The 23652-nt window shown below is 38.3% G+C and overlaps 1 protein-coding gene across 2 annotated transcripts in view; it reads right to left on the minus strand.

Moving 5' to 3' along the window:
• The window catches only part of LOC121330954 (E3 ubiquitin-protein transferase MAEA-like), a 41884-nt gene that overhangs the window by 13831 nt on the left and 4401 nt on the right, over positions 1 to 23652 (minus strand). For both annotated transcript variants that reach the window (XM_041277968.1, XM_041277977.1), the window contains exons 2-3: positions 21016 to 21198; positions 11953 to 12156 (exon numbers count right to left, since the gene is read on the minus strand). In XM_041277968.1, the coding sequence (XP_041133902.1) occupies positions 11953 to 12156; positions 21016 to 21198 (387 nt within the window). The remainder of the gene's footprint in view (positions 1 to 11952; positions 12157 to 21015; positions 21199 to 23652) is intronic.

Consider the following 23652-nt stretch of genomic DNA (forward strand, 5'->3'; position numbering starts at 1 on the left):
CCCTCCGTACAAACTCATATCCAGCACTACATTACTAACTCCCTTTGACAGACACAGTTCTGTAATGAAAACTGTCATATAGAGGCGGTCAAGTATTTCAATCTAAGTATGCATGTTAAAAGGAGAAGTTTGATTTTAAATGCTCAGCTGTTCATTCATATACCTCACTGTGGAGTCCAAAGTAGAAATACAGGCAGTCCTCACACTTGACACAATTGGCTCCTGAAAGTCGCGTTGCAAGTCGAAGTGTCGTAAGTCGAAGCACATTTTCCCATAGGAACAATGTTATAAATTCGGGTTACATTCCTGACTCTTCAGCCACATAATATAGTTTTACAAAAATTACCCATTGTATTGTACTCATGCAAATATTTACTTAACTCTTTACACTCAGCCCGGTGATTACGCACATATTATTCAGACACCTACCTGGCTTGTTTAAAAGTACAGACTCTGGGCTTTCCAATTACGTATTCAGTGTGTGTATGTGGTACTCCTAGCAGGAAATACGATCGCCTGAAGTTAAGCCCCTCATCATGTGACAGAGTTCACAGCTTAGGTTTCGTTTTGAGTCAATTGCTCTTATCAGACATTGTTAATGGGAAATAAATAAATAAATAAATAAAATAAAAAAACCCCAAAAAACAGTTACCTGTATAATAAAAAAACACAACAAAAAAAAAACACCAGGTCGACCACAACAGGTACTGCAGTTCGAACAACGAGCATGCGCACATGACGCATGGTTCAGAGGTCTTGCTTTGTCGTAAATGCCCTATCGATGTCGTAAAGTTGAAGCAGGGTAATAATGCAAGAGAGTCGTAAGTGCAGTGTTTCGTAAGTCGAGGATCACCTGTACCATGCTATGAATGTCTATGTATACTGTACACCACATACATTTCCTTTAAAATCTATACTAACTAGAAAACATAAGCTGCAGTTGGAATCATCCCTGCAGTCCTTTTAAAGTTTGAAACGGCAAGGACAATAAAAAATGTATGCAATTACCTTTTGTGGAAACGATCGAGAATGGGCTCGTACTGTAGCTGTTCAAAAACCTAACCCAGTAGCAATGATCTGAAATGGCATTACTGTAAACTCGTCTTAGGTGTGTAGAGACCATGTAAAATGTACTGTAAACCACCTCTGTGATTTGTAATGAAGCTAAGCAGACATGAAAAGGACTGGCAAGTGTAGAGTTTTAGAGTTTTAAAAAGCAGCTCTTGCTTGAAGGTTATCTGCAGTCATTGAAGAGAAAGCTCCTGGGATTTAGACACCATGAAGGCTGTTTTGCCTATGCTGCAGTCACCAACAACTGTAACCGATAAGGATTTAAAAATGTAATTCTACCATGGAAGCCACCTGAAAGCATAAAAATTACAATTAATTGGGCCAGACTGTGTCTAATACTTGTGCCAATGAGGGTCGGGGGGTGGGGGATAAGACAATGAAAAGCAGCTTAAGATCCCCTCTAACTATATTCAATTCTGCCTAATCTGACCCTTTGGATCTCCCTCTTCCCAATTAGCATAAGCCAATCCTGCCTTATTATTTATGGTTAACTGCTTAGCACATCACACATGTGTGGACCAACATGCCACACACCGCTTGCTGTGAGAATACAGTATTAGCAGAAACTTTAAAAAAAAAAAAAAAAAAAAAAGGGGGGAACATCAAACTATTCTGCATGTTAATCATATCTATAATGGGTATATAAAAAGGTACGGGGCAAAGTCCAATAAATGACCTGTGGACCCAGTACTGTATAATTACTAAAGCCCCTTTCACACTGGCATGCTCTACACGGTCATGCAGGTCAGCTATGCGATTTCACAGTGCTTTTTGAAGCAGGGTCGGATTGGGTGACAGAAGCAAGTACACAATGCTCGTACACAACACCCCGGAAGCAGCTATATTCACATGAACATCCTTTCATCTGTTCAGCTTCTCTGGATTGAATAGTTGGGCCAAATGTTGATTAGAGCAAATAGTTTTTCATCCCTACAGCAATCTGGCTCTTAGTGTGTCACAATCAACAGAAATACGGCTAACCAGAAATGTTCATCGTGGTAGTGAAACCCACATGCAGACTGCTTCGTCCTCTTACGAATAACCATCATGCATTATGTCTCTCTCGACCTGGGTCAAAGCGTGTTGACTCACATCCTGAGAACCTGGTCGACCCGGATATGTGGAAACATTGCACAGTTAAGAGTAAAAATCTGGAACATGATCACATTAAAAATGTCTAGTACAAGCCCCTGTCCATATTAGGACAACTGTGTTAGAGAACCAAGATCAAAACCGGGTTTCCTGAAACCTAGCCCCACCCCACCCCACCCCCCCCGAGAATTAAAGCCAATTGAATGAGAACACATTTTTCGCTTCTCATTATGAACTGACACTAACCAGCTGCACTAGGTAACTGCGAATAAATGAATGAATGAATGAATGAATGATCCATTTGTATTTACAGTATAATCGTAAATCTCGAAAAACTACTCACTTCTAAATCTTTTGTAGTCATTTTTGTATAAATACATGTTAATTTGGATTCATATGTTGTTTTTTTCTGACTATGTAAACGAAGACACACATTTGCCCGTTTTCCTATTGGAAATAGTGATATTTTGAAATATCACTGTCCTGGTCACAAAAGCAAAGTTTGTGGGGAATAATAGCCATTTTCTATACTTTTGAGGCATAAGCAATTAGGAAATAACACTTACTACCCAGGAACAAAAAAAAAAATTGTTACACGGTGCAGTCACACGAAACGGCGGTGTCGCGTTATCCAATAGTTTTTATCATTTCGGTACCAGTAATAACTGTCAAGCTACGAGTAAAAGCATGTTATCGAATTAAATTTAAAAAAAAAAAAAAGGGGGAGGCAGGACGCACATATTTTATATTAACAAAATTCAGGACCAAGACTGTGTTGAATCAAGTGCAGATGTCGAGTGCTTGAAAATCAGGGTTACTCCACCAAATATTGATTTCTGAACTCTTCCTAAGTTAAAACATTAGTATTGTGTTGTTTAAAAATGAATATGAACTTATTTTCTTTGCATTATTCAAGGTCTGACAACACTGTATCTTTTTTGTTATTTTGACCAGTTGTCATTTTCTGCAAATAAATGCTCTAAATGACAATATTTTTATTTGGAATTTGGGAGAAATGTTGTCAGTAGTTTATAGAATAAAACAAAAATGTTCATTTTACCCAAACACATACCTATAAATAATAAAACCAGAGAAACTGATAATTTTGCAGTGGTCTCTTAATTTTTTCCAGAGCTGTATGTGTGTGTGTGTGTGTGTATATATATATATATATATATATATGTGAATGATAATATAATAATGAATGTGGAACCAGATTCAAGGCTAAAACAGTCATCAGTCCAACCGGACATTCAGGCTCTGACATCGGTGAAACAGCACAAGCCACCTCATTAGGTAAGTTAATCAATTTCCCGTATGGCATCGTTATCAATGGCAAAATTAACAGAATTTCCTTGTATAGCGGCTGTGTCACTACGACAGTAGTACATGGCAGTCCACGACATTTGTGGAGGTTCAGAAGAGGTCCACACACCCCAAAAAAGGTTGTGAACCGCTGTTAGTGTACATTAAACAGTTATAAAAAATGTATAATAATATTTCAATGTTGTGGACATTACACAAAGATTTTCAAAATCAGTAATCAATAGCCATTTATTTAAAATTACTATTTTAATTACAGCATTGCAGATTTACCAGCTGCTCACAGTCCCAATTACAAGTGTCACATTGTGACAGGCAGAGAAGGAATCTGAGCTGCAAATCTACCTCCCGTCCAGTAAGGGTGCGACATAAGGTTAGTGGCACGCATTCTCCGAGATGGGCCAACTAGATGGTGCCACGGAACCGGAAGTCGGCCATCTTTGGGAAAGGGCGTCGCTGTGGAACAACTCCATTGTGATCAGCTGTGGTGTGGGCAGCAATTGGATAGAGCGCGGCGCCGCACTGATCACAGGAGGAGTTTGGCAGTACAAAGGGGACGTAGCTGCGCGAGTACGACCCCTTACGCTGCTTGTTTTGTTGTGTGTTGCAGCCAAGGACAAGAACGGGAGCTGAAGCTGCGGAAGCAACACAAACCAGATTCAATTTAACCTGCACATCACCAGCACTGCACCCTGCACTGAATCACCAGATCGACCGAGAATAAAACCCGCCCCAGTGTTAATCTTTCTGTTGCACCAATTAGAAAAACTACTTGGAGGCAATTGCCAAACCCCTTCCCCTTTTTATAATATCCGCTTTTAGTCTGGCACCAAAGCAGTCGGATACACGACTGACTACTATATATGATGATCAATTACTATGAATACATTAAAAAATATGCGTTTGGTGAAAATTGTCACGTGACCGTTTACAAGTCTAGCATATTACTCAACGTTTAACCACTTCCTTAGAATGTATATGTTTAAACGTTTAAAATTCCCATCCCTACTATTTACTACTTTTCAACAATTTAAAGTTGACTCCACAGTCCTATCTAAGCTGCCTGGCCACTTTATTCAGACCAGTCCCTTGACAACTTGGTATTGGTCTCCACAAAGTGCTGGAAGGTATCTCAAGAGATGTTCATCCATTCAGTACTTAATATTTTACACAACTGGTAGAAAGGGGATTGTGATGAGAAATGCAGGGTTCTAGTTCATCCCACGCATGGTCAACTGGATTGAGATCCGGGGATTGTGGTGGCCATGGAAGATGCCTGAAGTATCAGGGTCACAAGCCCGCGTAGTGTGAAACCATGTACCCTGTCAATGTGGGTCGACATGCTTTTACCCAGGTTGAACAAGACAAAATGCATGGCAGGCACTTGTAAACTGGGAACGTAACAAACAGGTTTCACTTCCGCAATTTCTGTTTATTCACGGTTTGTTGATTGAGATACACCATGAGCCAGATTTCTGGAGGGATAACATGGAGCAATGCAAAAACATTTGGGCCGAAGATTCAATCCAGAGAAGCTTGGATGGAAATGTCCGTAATAAGTACATCTTCCAAACAAGTTGTATTTCACAGGACCAGTGCAGAGACAGATTAAAAACAGATGACGTTAAATCGTGGTTGCTGCTTCCGAGGCACTGAATACTTGATTCTGTCACCCTAGGTCAACCCTGCTTCTTCTAGAAACAGTGTGAAAACACTGCCGACCCGCATGACACCAGGTAGAGCGTGCAAGTGTGAAAGGGGCTTCAGTCATGCTCCTCAAACCATCCTCGCACAGTTATTGTCTGCCAAGTAGCAATTGTCACTAGGGTACAAGTGAAATATTATTGGGTGGACTACAGCAAATATACAGTGCTGCAGTTATCACATGTCCTAATTTACATCTCTAATTCAGGACTATGCCAAATCCAAAAATTACAAAAGCGCAAAAGAATTTAACCTGCATTATTCAGCTATTCAAATCTAAATTCTCCGAATATATGCCTGTTCCCCTACTCATTATGGATAAACCTGAGCTGTATTCTGTGTTTTTGTTTAACCTTCTGATTGCAGTGTGAACAGTTGCTCCTGCCAAGACGCAGCAAAAACAACAATTGTACATTTTTGTATTGTTATTGAAAGCATTTTAAAAGCAGTTAACAAATTATTGATTTAATCTAAGAGAAAACACTTTGGTGAAGGGATTAAGTGAAGACTTCAATAAGGTTTAGGGAACATTTCACACTTAATTATTCACAACTTTGTACTCCAATTTCATAAACTACCAGATTTATGTATGCATGTGTAAAGTGTCGTCTACAAGGTCTATTGTGATTAGAGTTCTGCGATACCTCATTTAGGAAGCCTCAATTCAATATCATGCACAGTATCATAATATTGAATACTATCGCAATACTTTGGATCTTATATCTATTACATGTTCAATGGCTGCTAAATTCCGTTTTTTGCAAGTACATGAGGCTGATGCACAGTTAACAATGCTACAACAAAGTGAAATGCTTGCTCTGAGCTAAAATTGTATTTATATATACACACACACACACACACACACACACACACACAGTGGCTTGCAAAAGAATTCAGACCCGTGACCAATTCTCTCATGTTACTGAATTACAAATGGTACATTGAAATTTCGTTCTGTTTGATATTTTATTTTTAAACACAAACTCAGAATCAATTATTGTAAGGTGACATTGGTTTTATGTGGGGAAATATTTTTAAGAAAAATAAAAAACTGAAATAACTTGCTTGCATAAGTATTCAACCCCTGTGCTGTGGAAGCTCCCAGTTTGCACCGATGAAAGAAATTGCCCTAACGAGGACACAATTACCTTACCATTGGCCTCCACCTGTGAACCATTAAAGTTGCTGTCACATTTTCTGGATAAAAACCCCACTGTTGAAGGATCACTGGTAAGGCTGTGAATCTGAAGGAAAATGAAGACCAAAGAGCATTCTACAGAATTTAGAGATAAAGTAATACAAATGCATTGATTAGGGAAAGGGTACAAAATAATATCCAAGTGTTTGGATATCCCAGTGAGCACAGTTGGATCAATAATTAGGAAGTGGAAGCTACATCACACCACCCAGGCACTGCCAAGAAAAGGCCATCCCTCAAAACTCAGCGCACAAACAAGAAGGAGACTTGTGAGAGAAGCCACAGAGAGGCCAACAATCACTTTGAAGGATCTACAGAGTTCACTGGCTGGAAGTGGAGTAATGGTGCACCAATCAACCATATCAAGAGCTCTGCATAACATTGGCCTGTATGGGAGGGTGGCAAGAAAGAAGATGTTACTCAAAAAGTACCATCTGAAAGCATGTTTGGAGTTTCCAAGAAAGCACGAGAGTGACCCAGCTGCGAAGTGGGAAAAGGTTTTGTGGTCAGATGAGGCCAAGATAGATTTTTTTGGCCAAAACTCAAAGAGCTATGTGTGGCGCAAACCTAACACTGCCCATGCCTCAAGACACACCATCCCTACAATGAAGTATGGTGGTGGCAGCATCATGCTGTGGGGATGCTTCACATCAGCAGGGACTGGGCAACTTGTTACAATTGAAGGAAGAATGGATTGACTAAAATACAGGAAAATACTGTAAGAGAATCTGCTTGTCTGCTAAAAAACTGAAGCTTGGGAGGAAATTCACCTTTCAGCAGGACAATGATCCCAATCACAAGGCCAAAGCAACACTGGAATGGCTCAAGAACAAAAAGGTGAATGTCCTACAGTGGCCCAGTTAAAGTCCTGATCTCAACACCACTGAGAATCTGAGGCACTATTTGAAAATTGCGGTCCACAAGCATCGTCCAACCAACCTGAACAACCTGAAGCAAATCTGCCAAGAAGAATGAGCCTAAATCACTCTGACACTGTGTGCAAAGCTGGTACATACTTACCCTAAAAGACTTAAAGCTGTTATTGCAGCAAAAGGTGGCTCTACCAAATTTTAATGTGTGGGGGTTGAATACTTATGCAAGCAAGATATTTCAGTTTTTTATTTTTCTTAAAAATATTTCCCAACATAAAACCAATGTCACCTTACAATAATTTATTTTGAGTTTAAGTGTTTTAAAATAAAATATCAAACAGAACGAAAGTTCAATGTACCATTTGTAATTCAGTACTGTGCAAAAGTTTTAGGTAGGTGTGAAAAAACGCTGTAAAGAATGCTTTCAAAAATAGACATGTTAATAGTTTATATTTATCAATTAACTAAATGTAATGAACAGAAAAAAAATCTACATCAAATCAATATTTAGTGTGACCATCCTTTGCCTTCAAAATAGCATCAATTCTTCTAGGTACACTTGTACACAGTTTTTGAAGGAACTCGGCAGGTAAATTGGCCCAAACATCTTGGAGAACTAACCACAGTTCTTCTGTGGATTTAGGCAGCCTCAGTTGCTTCTCTCTCTTCATGTAATACCAGACAGACTCGATGATGTTGAGATCAGGGCTCTGTGGGGGCCATACCATCACTTCCAGGACTCCTTGTTCTTCTTTACGCTGAAGATAGTTCTTAATGACTTTCACTGTATGTTTGGGGTCAATGTCATGTTGCAGAATAAATTTGGGGCCAATCAGATGCCTCCCTGATGGTATTGCATGATGGATAAGTATCTGCCTGTACTTCTCAGCACTGAGGAGACCATTAATTCTGACCAAATCCCCAACTCCATTTGCAGAAATGCAGCCCCAAACTTGCAAGGAACCTCCACCATGCTTCACTGTTGCCTGCAGACACTCATTCGTGTACCGCTCTCCAGCCTCCAGCGAACAAACTGCCTTCTGCTACAGCCAAATATTTCAAATTTTAACTCATCAGTCCAGAGCACCTGCTGCCATTTTTCTGCACCCTAGTTCCTGTATTCTCGTGCATAGTTGAGTCGCTTGGCCTTGTTTCCACATCAGAGGTATGGCTTTTTGGCCGCAAGTCTTCCATGAATGCCACTTCTGACCAGACTTCTCCAGACAGTAGATGGGTGTAACAGGGTCCCACTGTTTTCTGCCAATTCTGAGCTGATGGCATTGCTGGACCTTCCGATTGCGAAGGGAAGTAAGCATGATGTGTCTTTCATCTTCTGCAGTAAGTTTCCTTGGCCGACCACTGCGTCTACGGTCCTCAACGTTGCCCGTTTCTTTGTGCTTCTTCAAAAGAGCTTGGAAAGCACATCTGGAAACCCCTATCTGCCTTGAAATTTCTGCCTCGGAGAGACCTTGCTGATGCAGTAAAACTACCTTGTGTCTTGTTGCTGTGCTCAGTAAACTGTCTTCAGCAACTTCACCTTGTTAGCCGAGTTTGGCTGTTCCTCACCCAGTTTTATTCCTCCTACACAGCTGTTTCTGTTTCAGTTAATGATTGTGTTTCAACCTACATATTGAATTGATGATCATTAGCACCTGTTTGGTATAATTGTTTAGTCATACACCTGACTATATGCCTACAAAATCCCTGACTTTGTGCAAGTGTACCTAGAAGAATTGATGCTGTTTTCAAGGCAAAGGGTGGTAATGCCAAATATGGATTTGATTTAGATTTTTCTTCTGTTCACTCACTTTGCATTTAGTTAATTGATAAATCTAATCTATTAACATGTCTATTTTTGAAAGCATTCTTACTTTACAGCATGTTTTCACACCTGCCTAAAACTTTTGCAGTGTATATTATTATATATACACTGTGTGTATATGTGTGTATATATATATATATATATATATATATATATATATATATATATATATATATATATATCAGGGGTAGAACAACTAATCGATGCATGATTATTGATCATCTGATTAAATTAGAACCCAGTTTGAATTCTCCTGTTGCCATTATGCAATAAAACCTTGTATGTGAGAGTGTGCTTGTTTTAGTGCTAGTACGGTAGATTGGTGCATTGCTAGGATACACACTTTAGGCATCTACATTCGTTGGACATGCCAAATTAGAAGTAGGCCTATTGTATTATTCACATTTTCTTGATTTACAATTTTTTAAACATTTTTTTTGGTTTCAAATCTATTAAATCTACCGATTACCTTGTTTTCTTTCAAAGCAAGTTGTGTTTGGATTACATGGTAATAGATAAAAAGAAGCTGAATTTAGTATGATAGTTAAATTAGTCATGATTTGTGAGATTAATTCAAATGTTTTGCTTTTGGACACAACATGTTAACAGTAATGAACAGCCACAGTTTAGCTATAAATTACTTCTGTTAAAATATAGTATTTTTTTTTATTATTATTACAATGTTGAAGGGGCATTAGTAAGGACGCAGACGTATTCTTTGCAGTTTTTAAACGCAAGTCCTTTGTAGTTCTCTTTTTTATAAATCAGAAGTGTTCTAATTTGAATATAAGTTGTGCCTTTTTGTCTGATGATTTACATTACATGAGAGTAGAAGCACCAACTAAGAGGTAGCTTTACAGTAAACTAATGTGATCCATCTGCATCTCCATCCATTTGCGTTGCTTTTCATTTGATGTAGACATCCTTCTGCCTGGTGCTGATGGCTGAAGTGTAATGCTGGCTTCAGGGATCAGCTTATTTTGCCTCTCCAGTGCATCATCACACAGAACGGCTGCAATGTACGGCTACAGTGCGGTCTCCCCAGCGCATCAGCATGACAACCATCTGGACTGAGCCAAGTAGGGTAAATCTCTGGGGTCTTCAAGTGGGCACCTTCCATCCTCTGTTACGTCGACTAGGCCACGACACCTCAAGAGGGCTCGACGGAGATTCTGGCATCCCAGCATCACCCCCCTCTGTACCCAATTCAGCTAAGCCCAGCTTACTTACCTGTACATCAGCGTTGCTTTCTTTCTATTGTTCTTTAGATCCCCAACCACAGCCAGTTGCTGCTCCTTTCTGCTGCTTCAGATATGTTCTTCACTGTGCGATGCAGCTATTGGCCACTGAACCCAACAACTGAGAAACTGGGGTAGAGTGTGCCACAAATCCTTGACAACCCACCTCTGCTAGGTAAAGCTGGACTCTCCATCCTCGCTGTTCTGCTTCAGCAGCTAGTTGAGTATACTGAAATTCCTCTCATATGCCTCATCCATATCCTCCCATGGCACTCTTAACTCTACCAGGTGAGCAAGGTGTGCTGATCCAGTCCACAAGACAAGGTCTTGTCAAAGGTTAGTGGTGGCAATCAGGTCCTGACTCCAAGTAAACCGTCCTTGCCTAAGACCACCTTACATTCTGTCAAAATGAGCCTTAATGTTGCAGGTGGTAAACACAAAGGACATGAGGGATCATCACCCACCCAGAGGTTTAGGTTTTGTGGCGATGGTAGAACATCATATAAGGAAACCGATCCTGCTCTGTTCCACTGTCCATAGGTCTTGCCAGCTGATCTTCCACTGTTCCACACTCTCCCATCTCATTCATTCTCCCTGCTTGGCCTGGGAAACAGCCTTCACACACCTCATCCTTTCCTCTTGCTTTTGCACCTCACTGACTACCAGTTTCCTCCGTTGAGCTGGGGTTGCCTTGTGCCATGTAGGAGGAGCTGAACTGAGACCAAGACCCCCCCTCTTCCATGCTGAACTTGCCCCATAATATCACTGATTCGAAAAATGGCAATACTTCGATATGTTTATTTTACCCCGATATTAGGTATGACTTTGGCATCATGATATACGACGGAACACTACTTGTGACCTTTACTGCAATAGTAGAACCCTGTTACCCATCATTGTTATCTCCAAAGGCGGCAAAGAGGATTTAAAAAGGTATGTGATTTGCTAATATTGGAATACATACCATAACAGTTAAATAAGACTTTTCTCCATGTTGCTCCACTGCAAAACAGGCAAGAATTCCACTGAAAATAGCTGATTTTGACACAAGAGCAAGCAAGGAGTACATCGATGTACAGGTATGGCTAAAAGTTTTGCATCACCTAGAATTTTAGGATTGAGAAAATTTATTTATATATATATATATATATATATATATATATATATATATATATATATATATATATATATATATATATAAAACAGCACGTAAATATTAGTTTTCTTTGATGTGTTATTGCATGAAACGCACTTTAAGCACAAAGCAGTATGTAATTCAACATGCCAACGTAACATTATTCTGCAAGTTTCATTCGACTTAATGACGCAGCATTTGTTAATTCTACAGGATGATGCAAAACTTTTGACCATAGCTGTATAGAAAATGGAGCAGAGCAAAATTTTGAAAATTAGCCTGGCGGTATAATACACTTTAGGAAAAACTCACCAACTTCTTCTTTTCTTTTCTTTACATATATATATATATATATATATATATATAAATTAGGGCTTCTCATGATGAGTTTTCAGATTGGTTACAAATGTGTTAACATTTAAACATTATTATTTTCCTAAAGCCATAACGTTTAAAAAGCTAAACAGATGTCCACACTGAACTGTAACAATGCTCACCTCTATGCCACTCTGCCTGGCGAGTTTCACAGCTGTGCTGTAGTAGCCGCAGCGCAGCAGGTGCTCCACCATCATGCGGTCCATGCGCTGCTTCTTCCACACGTTCACTGCGGCCGGCTGGTCGCTGCTGTGCTCCTTCAGGTGCTCAATCCGCCTCTTGCACAACTTCGCACTCTCGTCTTCTGCCTGGATAGACTCGGCAGCCTGGCACAACAACAAATGTGTAAATGCAAGACATATGGTGCAATATGGTGCAATGCATGCCAAATGAGCAAGAACATTACTGGAGGTTATATTTTCTGTTAACTGGTTATTTTATTTATTTATTTATTTACAAATGAAAAAGGTTAAATTAAAAATTAAATTTTAATGTCACCACCCCCCCCCCCCCCCCCGGGGGGCCCCGCCCGGGGCGGGGCGGTGTGTGTGATTCTTACCAGAATATAATTAATATAATTAACAGGTACCATAGGTATATTTCTTATTTTGCTAAATAGTCTATTGTATGTGACAATGATCTGCAAGCATGAAGTGAAACAAAGTTTTTCATACCCTTTGATGACATGATAGTTTTGTCTACAAGGTTCTACAAATGTCAATATGATAATGCAGAACCTAATTCTAGAAAAGTCTAGAAAATGTGGATTGTAGGTGAACATTCTTAGAGAGTATAAAAGGGTTAGGCATAGGATGATTGCTGTCACTACCAATAAGTCAATCTGGGAAAAAGTAAAAAGCTATATCTTTGGCAGAAAATTATTTGTTGTCATAAAGCTAGAGAAGAATACAAGAATAGTTCCAGGGCTACCTAGTGGTGCATCCAGTAAAGGCCCTCCGCGTGGAGTGCAGGATGTGCCCTATAGCCTGGAGATCACAGGTTCAGACCAAGGTTAAGTCACTGCCGACCGTGACCAGGGGTTCCTAGCGGGCGGCGCACAATTGACTGAGCGCCACCCTGGTAGGGAGGGTTTAGGTCGGCAGGGCACTCCCTGGTTCACCGTGCCTGTGGGTCTGCAGTGGAGCCATTCAGATCTGTGTTGTCCTCTGGCACTATAGGTCTTGTGGCTTCACTGTGGATCCAGAGTGTGAAACAAGACGGTTTGGCATGAACGTGTTTTGGAGGATACATGTTTCAGCCTCAGTTTCCAGTCGCTGGGGGGTTGAGTATCCCAATTTTTCTATTATCAAGAAGTACAAGACTCATGGTACTGTCACAACACTCTCTCAGTCTAGAAGAAAGGTTCTTTCACCAAGAGCAAGCAGAAGAATTGTGAGGAAGATTAATAACAATCTGAGACTGACTACCAAAGAATTTCAAAGTGAATTGGCTACAAATGGGACTGGGGTATATATATATATATATATATATATATAATAATCAAGAATCATGCCAAAAGCTCATAACAAATGCTAAAGGTGCCTCAAATAGCTATTAATTTCATTTTCCTTTTCAGGTGTCATGAATATTTTTGAATTAACATTTTAATAATTGTAAAAATCTACTTATTGTAAATATTTCCTCATCCACAAAAGCGCACATATATACACACACATTTTATATATATAAAAATTGTAATGTCGGTAATAGACTGTCAAATTCAATACTATATAATCTTTAAAATTGGGGCTGTCAAGCGATTAATCTTGAGATTACAAAAATTTCTCTGTTAATCTTTTTTTTAATTGCACATTTAATTGATAAATTACTGCGTCCATCTCATTTATGTTTTATTGCTGAAGCTATTAACCAAAAAACAACTCAGCATAAAAACCCTGCTTTCTCTTTAGAGTTTTACGTTTATTTACAATCCAGGATTATTGCAATATTGTTTGAACCAACTGCTAAATCACAATGAAGTCAGTTTATTACTTACCTTACTGCATTTACAATAATCAGTTTCGTTTCAATTTCTTTTATTCATAAGCTGATGTTTTTTCACTGCTGTTTTATTACTATATTATTATTATTATTATTATTAATAATAACAATAATAATAATAATAATGCCGCCCTGTTTAAAGGCTTTCCGATAAAACTGTACATAAACCTATGTTTTTGTATTATAAGTACAAAAATCTTTACTATTCATATTCGAAGAAATGCGGACAAAAAAACTTATTTACGCCTTACCAGAAGTTGCACGACATATACATATATATATATATATATATATATATATATATATATATATATATATATATATATATAAAACACACAGGATCAACACAGGAGCTCTTGAGCCTCTATTTAAAAGTTTTACACAGCAAAAAGTAAACAAACCAGATTATGCGTGCACAGATAATGATCTCTATGGAAGCCAATCTGGGTCAAAAACACACTGTGCTGCTTTAGAGTAAGTCAATCTCATGGGACAGAAAAAAGGCAAGCACGTCATTCTGAAATGCCTTGCTTAAACAGTGTCCAACGTGCCAGAGATGTAGTAGTGATTTTTATATAGATTTTATATATTATGTATTTTTTGTTGTAACTATGTGGCATGTAATAAAAGAGAACCAAAACAGTGAGTCTTTCCCCTTCATTTTACAACGCCATTTCCACGTTCATTTTATTTGAAGTGCTTAACTTATTTGGGCGTTCTGAGCAATACAATGGCTTTTATTACTTTCTGAAAACGAACAAATATTTAAAATTATGAGCGAATATCCTGTGTTCGTCCCATCACTAATTTTTTTTATTTTATTAATAACTTGAAAATTACCTAAATAAAAGTCACCGAGTAACAGTTATATCCTCTATAAATGTAAATATAATTTAAAATAAATGTGGTTATTGAAATAAAACTAAGCTACAGTGTTACCTGGGCTGCTGTCGGTATCTATCCAGCAGCACTGGTTGTAGTATCAAGTAGCTAGAGCATGGGTTTGCAGCCATCCTGAATTTCTAAAGAGTACTCTGTCGAAACTGATGGATTTCATTTGCTGTTGTATTGTTGTTGTCTGTAGCAGAAAAACTACTAGAAAGTGCAATTTGAAGCAGGTGGTAGAGAAAACTGGATGCACTTCCGAGATACTGGAACTCACTTTGATAGTAGATATAAGTAATAAACTTCCCATTCACAAGTCCTTCAGTTTGAGTGCTTTGCTACATAATGCAGTTCCGTGACTAATTGTATATGAAAAGGATGACTACACTCATTCAATCTTGGCATGCACTAAAAATCATGCTGCAGGAAATTAACTAGGGTATGCTAAGCGGGACAAGACATGAGTGCGATTAACATGCATTAAATAAAAAATATCCCAAGAAAATTAACATGTTAAATCACAGAAGTTAACTGTGATTAATTGACAGCCCTAACTATTTATTTTTATAAAAGCACCAACACAACACATTTAGTGTACAGTGTTTATAATGTATAAGCCTGTAAATATGAAGTCAGTACCTCAAACTGCAACCAAGGCAGTGTTAGACTGGGGGGTGGGCGCAGTTCACTTACTGTTTTGGAAGAGTGGACTCCCACATTTTTTGGTGAAACGGCATTTTTCACACTCTGTCTTTATTGTTATTTATCTGGAATAATAGCCTATTTAATTTCACCCCAATGCTTCATCCCGACGTTGCTTTTCCTTGTATTGTGTATGTGTCAGCTCTCTGGAGCACACGCAGTCAGTCACTGGAGTCTTTGTACTGAAATTGACAAGCGGCACCGTGAACTGAAATTGACGAGACAACGGTTTTTGGGCAACTACATTTTTTTTTCTTTTGTAAAGAATGTTATCACATAATAACATGTTGATTCAGTTAAGACATTTCTAAAGTAAACGAAGTGAAAATTAGCATAAAAGCTGACATTTTTTCCTTCCAAAACTGCCTCCCTCATCGATCCTGCGTTCCTAGCAAGATCTCTCGATTTACTGAAAATAAGTGTGAAATCTTATAATATAGTGAAAGTTACTTAACATCATATCAGTGTTTAATAAGACACTGTACACACATTTTTACTAGGATATAATATAAAGCCTTCTGTTCTTTATTATATTGCATTGTTATGTTATTTTTTTATTTGTGACCTGCTACTTTGTCCGATTTAAGTTTTTTTTTTTTTTTTTTTTTTTTTAACATTATGCATTCTGTTTCTTATTTCAGTGATCTGTGATGTCTGTATGGTCTTTATAGTTATTGTAAAAGAGCTTTGGGATACTATATTGTATGTAAAAAGGGCACAAACGTTAGGCTATTGTCAGATTTTTTTTTTAAGCTTTAGTTTTTATTTGCGACATGCAGTTGCATACTTTTTTTTATTTTTATGGCTTTTTCTTTGTAAAGAGCTTCAAGATCCTTATAATGAAAGAAGCTATCTAACAAAGATTGCCATCAATTATTATTATTATTATTATTATTATTATTATTATTATTAAATCCACCGATCATCGAAAGCAGGAAGGATATTTTTTATTACATTGAATATGTGACATCAAGCCCTTGTTATTTGCCTCTCTGTGTATAATATTTCTGTTCTCGGGTTTTAAATAAACACTGTCTAATCCTAACAATGTGTTTTTAATAACTGTTTTTTTTTTTTTTTTTTTTTTTTTTTTTTTTTACTTAAAATAATGTTTAAACACTTTCCTTTGGGACCAGTTAGAAGTGAATAGCAGATTGTTTTCCAGATGGTTTCATGTGGGCACATCCGGCATTAACATTTTTGAAAATCCAGTATTGCACCGATATATCCTTTCAGTAAATAATATTTCTCAAGAACAGGCAAGGATAGCCCTCCTAGTTTAGACAGCTCCTTTTCTTTCTCCTTTTCTTTATTCTGACCTGAAAACCTTCCATAAAAAATCAACCCAACACTGATATTGGCAGCATTTTCCAGTTCAGCGTGTTCTACTATTAATTCAAATTATTATACAGATTACTGATAGCCTAAAACTTAATTCCACTCTTCACATAATATATCTCTTTACATGACATCCAACTAACAGTATGATTTTTCATGGACCCAGTAAGATCGTCATATTTTTAGGTGTACAATTGATGGCACTGACCCTATAAATGTGAAAAAATTCCCTGGGGGCTTTGCCCCTGGACCCCACTGGGGGTCTAATAGGTCCCAGGCCCCTTGCGCAAACAGAGCACCACTGGTCCAGACTGCATAACCCTACAGAGTCCACTCACTATTTTCAGAGTCTAACCCTGGTCTGAGATGCATGGCTTTGGCAGCTTTGTAAAATCACAGACACAAAGGGTTTAACATGTGCAGTAGTTTCCAGCTAATTCATTGGAAGGATGAAAACTCCATGTAATACAGTAGCAACCAATCAATGCTGACTGCTTTAACAGCCAGTGCATTAATATCAACAAAGGATTCCACTTTTCCTCCCACATCCTCAATTTTACAAAAATCGGTAAATGCAAAGGCATCTGGTTTAAATTGCTGCATCAAGATTCGCGAGCAAAAACAATTCTGCAAATTCCAAACTTTCAAAACCTGCTGGATCAAAATATAGATGGTCTTTCCACCAGTTTCAGGGATTTCAGCAATCACATTGAGATATCTGAAGGTCATGAACCAGACTACACTTAGATTTGTCAAGGGTTTGGTCGTCACTCCTAGGATTAAATGAGGGAGTGTATGCAGCACACAGGATTTTGTTATTCAGGTTTACACTAGCTTGGAAGTAGAAAGCCTGTCTTATTCCCTTAGGGGAAGCGATTTGGAAAAATATCCAAAAGAAACATGCAGCTGTGAATAAAGGGGCAAAGAGTTCAACACACCACATTTTCCTTAGGACGGCAGAAGACACAGTCAATGAGGACTTGTACTGTAGCAGGCACTTAATCAAGAATTAACATAATTCCAACCCTGAATGACCCCTCAGTTCTGGAAGAGTTTATAAATGTGATGAAGTCCACATTCATGTTTTCGTTCTTTTTCATTTTAAGAGGTTCTCAGAAAACTGTTCGATTTGCATACTGCTAAAAACATACCAATGTTCAACCACCTGACATGTTCCAAGTTCATGAATAAAGGGAGAGACCCAGTAAAGAAGGAGATATTCCAAGGACTTGTTGTATTAGTGAATGTATTTAGGTAGATTTCACTTCAGTAAACATTAGGATAGTAGTGTCTCTTATTGTGCTGCAGCTGTACAGGTCTGGTACAGGCATTCTCCCCCTGCACAGTAAGCTGGCTAAACCAGGAATTAATTAAACCCAATCCGCTGCTGGGCACTACCTAGGCAGGTTTTGTTTGTAGATAATAGCTGCAGCACATCAGCATTAATACCACATCAGATCAATCCCTAAGAGCAGCTGCCAGGTTAATTGGGCTCCTTTCAAAAGGTAAAATAGGACCATAAACAAAATGTATGTAAAGCCATTAGATTTCAACTTCACTTTCAAAAATAAAAAATGCTAATATTTTTTAAGACAGGGGGAAGCTGTATTCATGAATACAATTATCCCTCCAGAGGTCACTGTGCACTACCAACTTCAAAGTGGCCCAAAAGGTCTGTGCATTATTTTTGTATATTTACAAGGCAACACTTTCAAGTGTGCTTGTTTTAATGGTAGATGTTAAATGCACATTTTCACTTAACCTATGACATCATCCTGATCAACTCTAGAATTAATAACATGCACTAACACCAAGGTGTTCTTTTGTTTCAGCACACAATTGTTTACATTTTTCTGATGTTTGACACTTGCTTAAAGTAAATTAAATGAGCATTCAGTACTGTTTTCCAGTGTACACAATTGCTAACATTAACAAATCAGCACCCTCTTGCATGATATTCGGTACATCTCTAGTAGCAGTACTGCTTGTTCAAGTGATTTCATTTGAACTTATTACGTGGCACGAAACAGGCAGCTGCAAACTGTAAGGGGGCAGGGCACGCAAACAAGCAAGTGGAGCCACAGCTTAAGACTTGGCTCCCATGGCAGCAGGCTTATGAAAAACAAACCCCAAGTCAAGTCCATGGGCTTCACACAAAGGCTAACCCCTAAAATAAGCACAGACACAAGAACAGTTCAAATATTTGTGTATTCATTTGAAATATGTATGTAGCGTAACTGATTTCACAATTTATTTATACTATTAAATATCTCTGGTGCATTTTGTCCAAAAAAAAAAGTCAACATTTCCCTAAAAAGAAGCAGTTGTTCTGCTTCATTCATTTAATTGCTCAGGCCTCGAGTGAGATCACATTCCTCACGCCAATCTGCATGTATTTCTTTAATCATTTCCATCTGACCAAAAGATCTTCACTCAAATGACTTTTATACTGCACAAATATAATATTCCTCTGCTGAAATTCAAAGTAGTCCTATTTCAATCTCACCACCTACTGCTTTAGAAACACATCACCCTTAGCAGTCATTTCAACGGTACAAAAGGAAGCACTGATTTAAATAATGAGTTCAGACTCTCATGGTTCTGTGTTCATTTCAACAAAGTAAAAACCAGCCAAGCAGAATCACATTGTTAAATATGCATGTTCTTTATATCATGCACAGCGAAGCAGAATTTTACAATTACACCCAGCAAGCCAATTCCAACAAACAGTCTGACTACTTTAACTAAAAATAAATAAAACCACACACACACAAACACACACTGTCCCTGTTTTGTGTTTCCTGTCTGGCTAGTTTCTTGCAAGGCATGGGCACAGATTGAAAGATTATATATTTACTGAAAGTAGACTATTTATACCCTACTAACTTAACTCTCATACCGTTTCCATGCAGAGACTAAAAATACAGATCATCCAAGTTAACCATCATTGCCTGCAAAACATTCTTGCTTTCTGACACGTATTTCAGTTGTAAGAAAAACAGCAACAGCTATTCCAGCAGCATGGGAAACAGATTGCTTATCCTTAAGTGGTTCTAGCCTCGTAAATCACCAAGAGTTGCTCACTGAGCTGTCAGGGCAGACCAAATTGCACAAGTTCACTTTTAGAAAACTGATAAGGTTATAAAAAAAAGAAAATGAATGGCTAACACACACACACACACACGGAAATACAGACATCTATCTAGAGGACCATTATCCTGAAAAAACAGGTACATAAATCCTGAAAGGCAGCATGGATAGCACCAAATATTAATTTAATTGTGAATCATGTATAAGAAATCAATCATTTACATATATGTAAAAAATGTCAGTACATCTTGCTTTGCAATTACCTGTACAGTAGTACATTCAATTTCTGGGAATGGCAAATGCGCTTGTGGTCTTAACTAAACACACAGTGCCTAAAATGCATTCCAGTGCAAGTGAGAGATTAAGAGATCATTTCAGTGCTGTTCTCACAAGCCGGACCCAACATCTGTACTGTGTGGGCACTAACCGGGACCTGTGACGAATGGCTCTCGAGGACGACTGGACAGATACGGTAGGTAACGTAAAGCCTAGGCTTGAAGGGGAGTTTGAGCAAACTTGTCATAGCTGATTTTACAGACCCCAATCAGCTTTAAATCTTGGACAACCTAATGTTACCTTTGGAAAGGTGTATGAAACTAGCTGATATTCACTTTATAAGTAACAAGCCAGCAGACCGAGGCATCGTCCCACTGTGCTGGGTAACTACTACAAAGGGTCAGCCTCACAAATGTTATTCTCCAGAAATATATCAATAAAAAATGTTACACATAGTACATGACATGCACATCCCAAGAAAAATATGTATTTGTGGAGAAAAAAGACAGTTATGCGCCCGATCTTTTACCGTGCCCTGCAGCAACTGGAATATAGTGGTGCTGTTCGGATGAACGTTCTCTGGTCCTTATGTTTTGACATGCATCAAAAAACCCTTATCAAACTGAAATTAAACTTGCCAGGGACATTATTTTGGCTTCTCATACCACAAAATACAGGGTCAATTATACATATTGACTTAGACTAGAAGTTACGTTATTTAAAAATAAATGTAAACTAATTAATTAATTAATTAACAACAGAGAGACAATAACAGATGTAGAAATATATTCGAAAACCCTGTTTCCAAACTTGTTGCTAACATTTCTTATGCTGTATTTCCAAAACCTCCCTCTTGAGTGTGAGATAACAGGTTCACTCATCTCCATTCTCACCTTTCTTTTCAGAGCACTGAGTTTCTCCACAACCCCGTCTAATAAAGACACAACGGACTCCACAGCTGGGCAGCTGCTCAGAGTCTTCTCCAGCTCTGCCACAACCATGGTCACGTGACTCGTCTCCCGGTCTATATTCTTCTGAGCAGCCCTGAAGCGCTTGTTCAAGGTCTCATACGGTACCTGTGAAACAGGAAAGTAGGGGGGAAAAAAATTTATTTAGATAGTTTATAGCATCTGTGGAACTCTTCTGGTAAGATTAACAAATCTTTACAGTAGCGTAGAATGGCAACATACCACAAAGTAATTCTGTGTAGCACAATATACCACTTACTGTACATCACTTGTATAATCTTTTCATGGTCATGTTAAATATTAATTTAATATATTTAAAATGGCTTGCTTCTGATGTCATGAGCTTATAAACCAACACAATTTAAGAGCGACCTTTCAGCACTTTCTGTATTTTTGAGTTTCTTTATTCTGTACTAATTTGGATCCAGAAACAACAGCTGTGCTGAAAATCAAAGGAGAGTATTTTTTTTAACCACTTGAAGCCTAAAGAGCTTTACAAAACATAGCTCTGCTCCGCAATGTAAGAATGGAACAAGGAAGAAAATGGAAAAATGATAATTAGGTTGTTAAATGCAATTTGGACACATTTTTGACTGGATCTGCACACTAGACAAGGATGATCAGTTACAATATTAGGATTGTTTTAACTTTGTAGACTGGACACCATCAGACTAGAAGGAACAACTGTGACAGGCTGTTCTCTTCCCACACAAATGTATATATATGCGTTATGCACAGTGATATATACTTTGGGTGCTACTGTGAAGCAAGTGCAAAGGCACATTTACACAATATAATGTGTATATAAGTGCTGGGACAAAAACAGGATGTTTATGCTAGGATATTCGTTCTAGTTCTTAAAAAAATAAATAAATAAAAGCCATTATATTGCTCTGAAGGCAGGCAGAGACAGCATAGCAGCAGGGGCAGGGAGCATGTGTGCCTTTGCTGTACAGCAAGACCTTACAATATGTAAGACAAATAGAAAAAATATCCCAGGAGTAAAGAATAAGTTGTGTAGGACTTACTTTACCCCAGTGAATTAACTACAAAACAAAAGGATGCCAGTTAGCAGTTCAAGTTAAACGTTGTTTTGTTTATTCCAGAAATAAATAGTACATAACGTTGACACCACATTTTATTTCTTTTTTTCATTCATTGCCATTGCTGTTTCTTCACAGTAAACCATGGCCGCAGATAAATTTTCATAAAGTAATATCATGATGTTTACTTGTGCCTTTTTGTAGCTGAACAAACAAATGAAAACTGAAATTTAACTTTAAACACTTCAAATAAAACAAAAATGAAAATGGTGTTGTAAAGTGAAGGTGGAAAATTTGCAACAAAATGTGTATGTATGTATGTGTGTGTGTGTGTGTGTGTGTAATAATATATATTATATATATATATAAATCTTAATATACACAAACACACACACAGTGGCTTGCAAAAGTATTCAGACCCCTGACCAATTCTCTCATATTTCTGAATTACAAATGGTACATTGAACTTTCGTTCTGTTCGATATTTTATTTTAAAACACTTAAACTCAAAATCAATTATTGTAAGGTGACATTGGTTTTATGTTGGGAAATATTTTTAAGAAAATAAAAAACTGAAATATCTTGCTTGCATAAGTATTCAACCCCCACACATTAATATTTGGTAGAGCCACCTTTCGCTGCAATAACAGCTTTAAGTCTTTTAGGGTAAGTATGTACCAGCTTTGCACACAGTATCGGAGTGATTTTGGCCCATTCTTCTTGGCAGATTTGCTCCAGGTTGTTCAGGTTGGTTGGACGACGCTTGTGGACCGCAATTTTCAAATAGTGCCACAGATTCTCAATGGGATTGAGATCAGGACTTTGACTGGGCCACTGTAGGACATTCACCTTTTTGTTCTTGAGCCACTCCAATGTTGCTTTGGCCTTGTGCTTGGGATCATTGTCCTGCTGAAAGGTGAATTTCCTCCCAAGCTTCAGTTTTTTAGCGGACTGAAGCAGATTCTCTTGCAGTATTTTCCTGTATTTTGCTCCATCCATTCTTTCTTCAATTGTAACAAGATGCCCAGTCCCTGCTGATGAGAAGCATCCCCACAGCATGATGCTGCCACCACCATACTTCACTGTAGGGATGGTGTGTCTTGAGGCATGGGCAGTGTTAGGTTTGCGCCACACATAGCGCTTTGAGTTTTGGCCAAAAAGCTCTATCTTGGTCTCATCTGACCACAAAACCTTTTCCCACATCACAGCTGGGTCACTCTCATGCTTTCTGGCAAACTCCAGACATGCTTTCAGATGGTACTTTTTGAGTAACAGCTTCTTACTTGCCACCCTCTCATACAGGCCAGTGTTATGCAGAGCTCTTGATATGGTTGACTGGTGCACCATTACTCCACTCCCAGCCACTGAACTCTGTAGCTCCTTCAAAGTGATTGTTGGCCTCTCACAAGTCTCCTTCTTGTTTGAGCGCTGAGTTTTGAGGGACGGCCTTTTCTTGGCAGTGCCTGGGTGGTGTGATGCAGCTTCCACTTCCTGATTATTGATCCAACTGTGCTCACTG

Source organism: Polyodon spathula, chromosome 2 (assembly GCF_017654505.1).
Source record: "Polyodon spathula isolate WHYD16114869_AA chromosome 2, ASM1765450v1, whole genome shotgun sequence".
NCBI lineage: Eukaryota > Metazoa > Chordata > Actinopteri > Acipenseriformes > Polyodontidae > Polyodon > Polyodon spathula.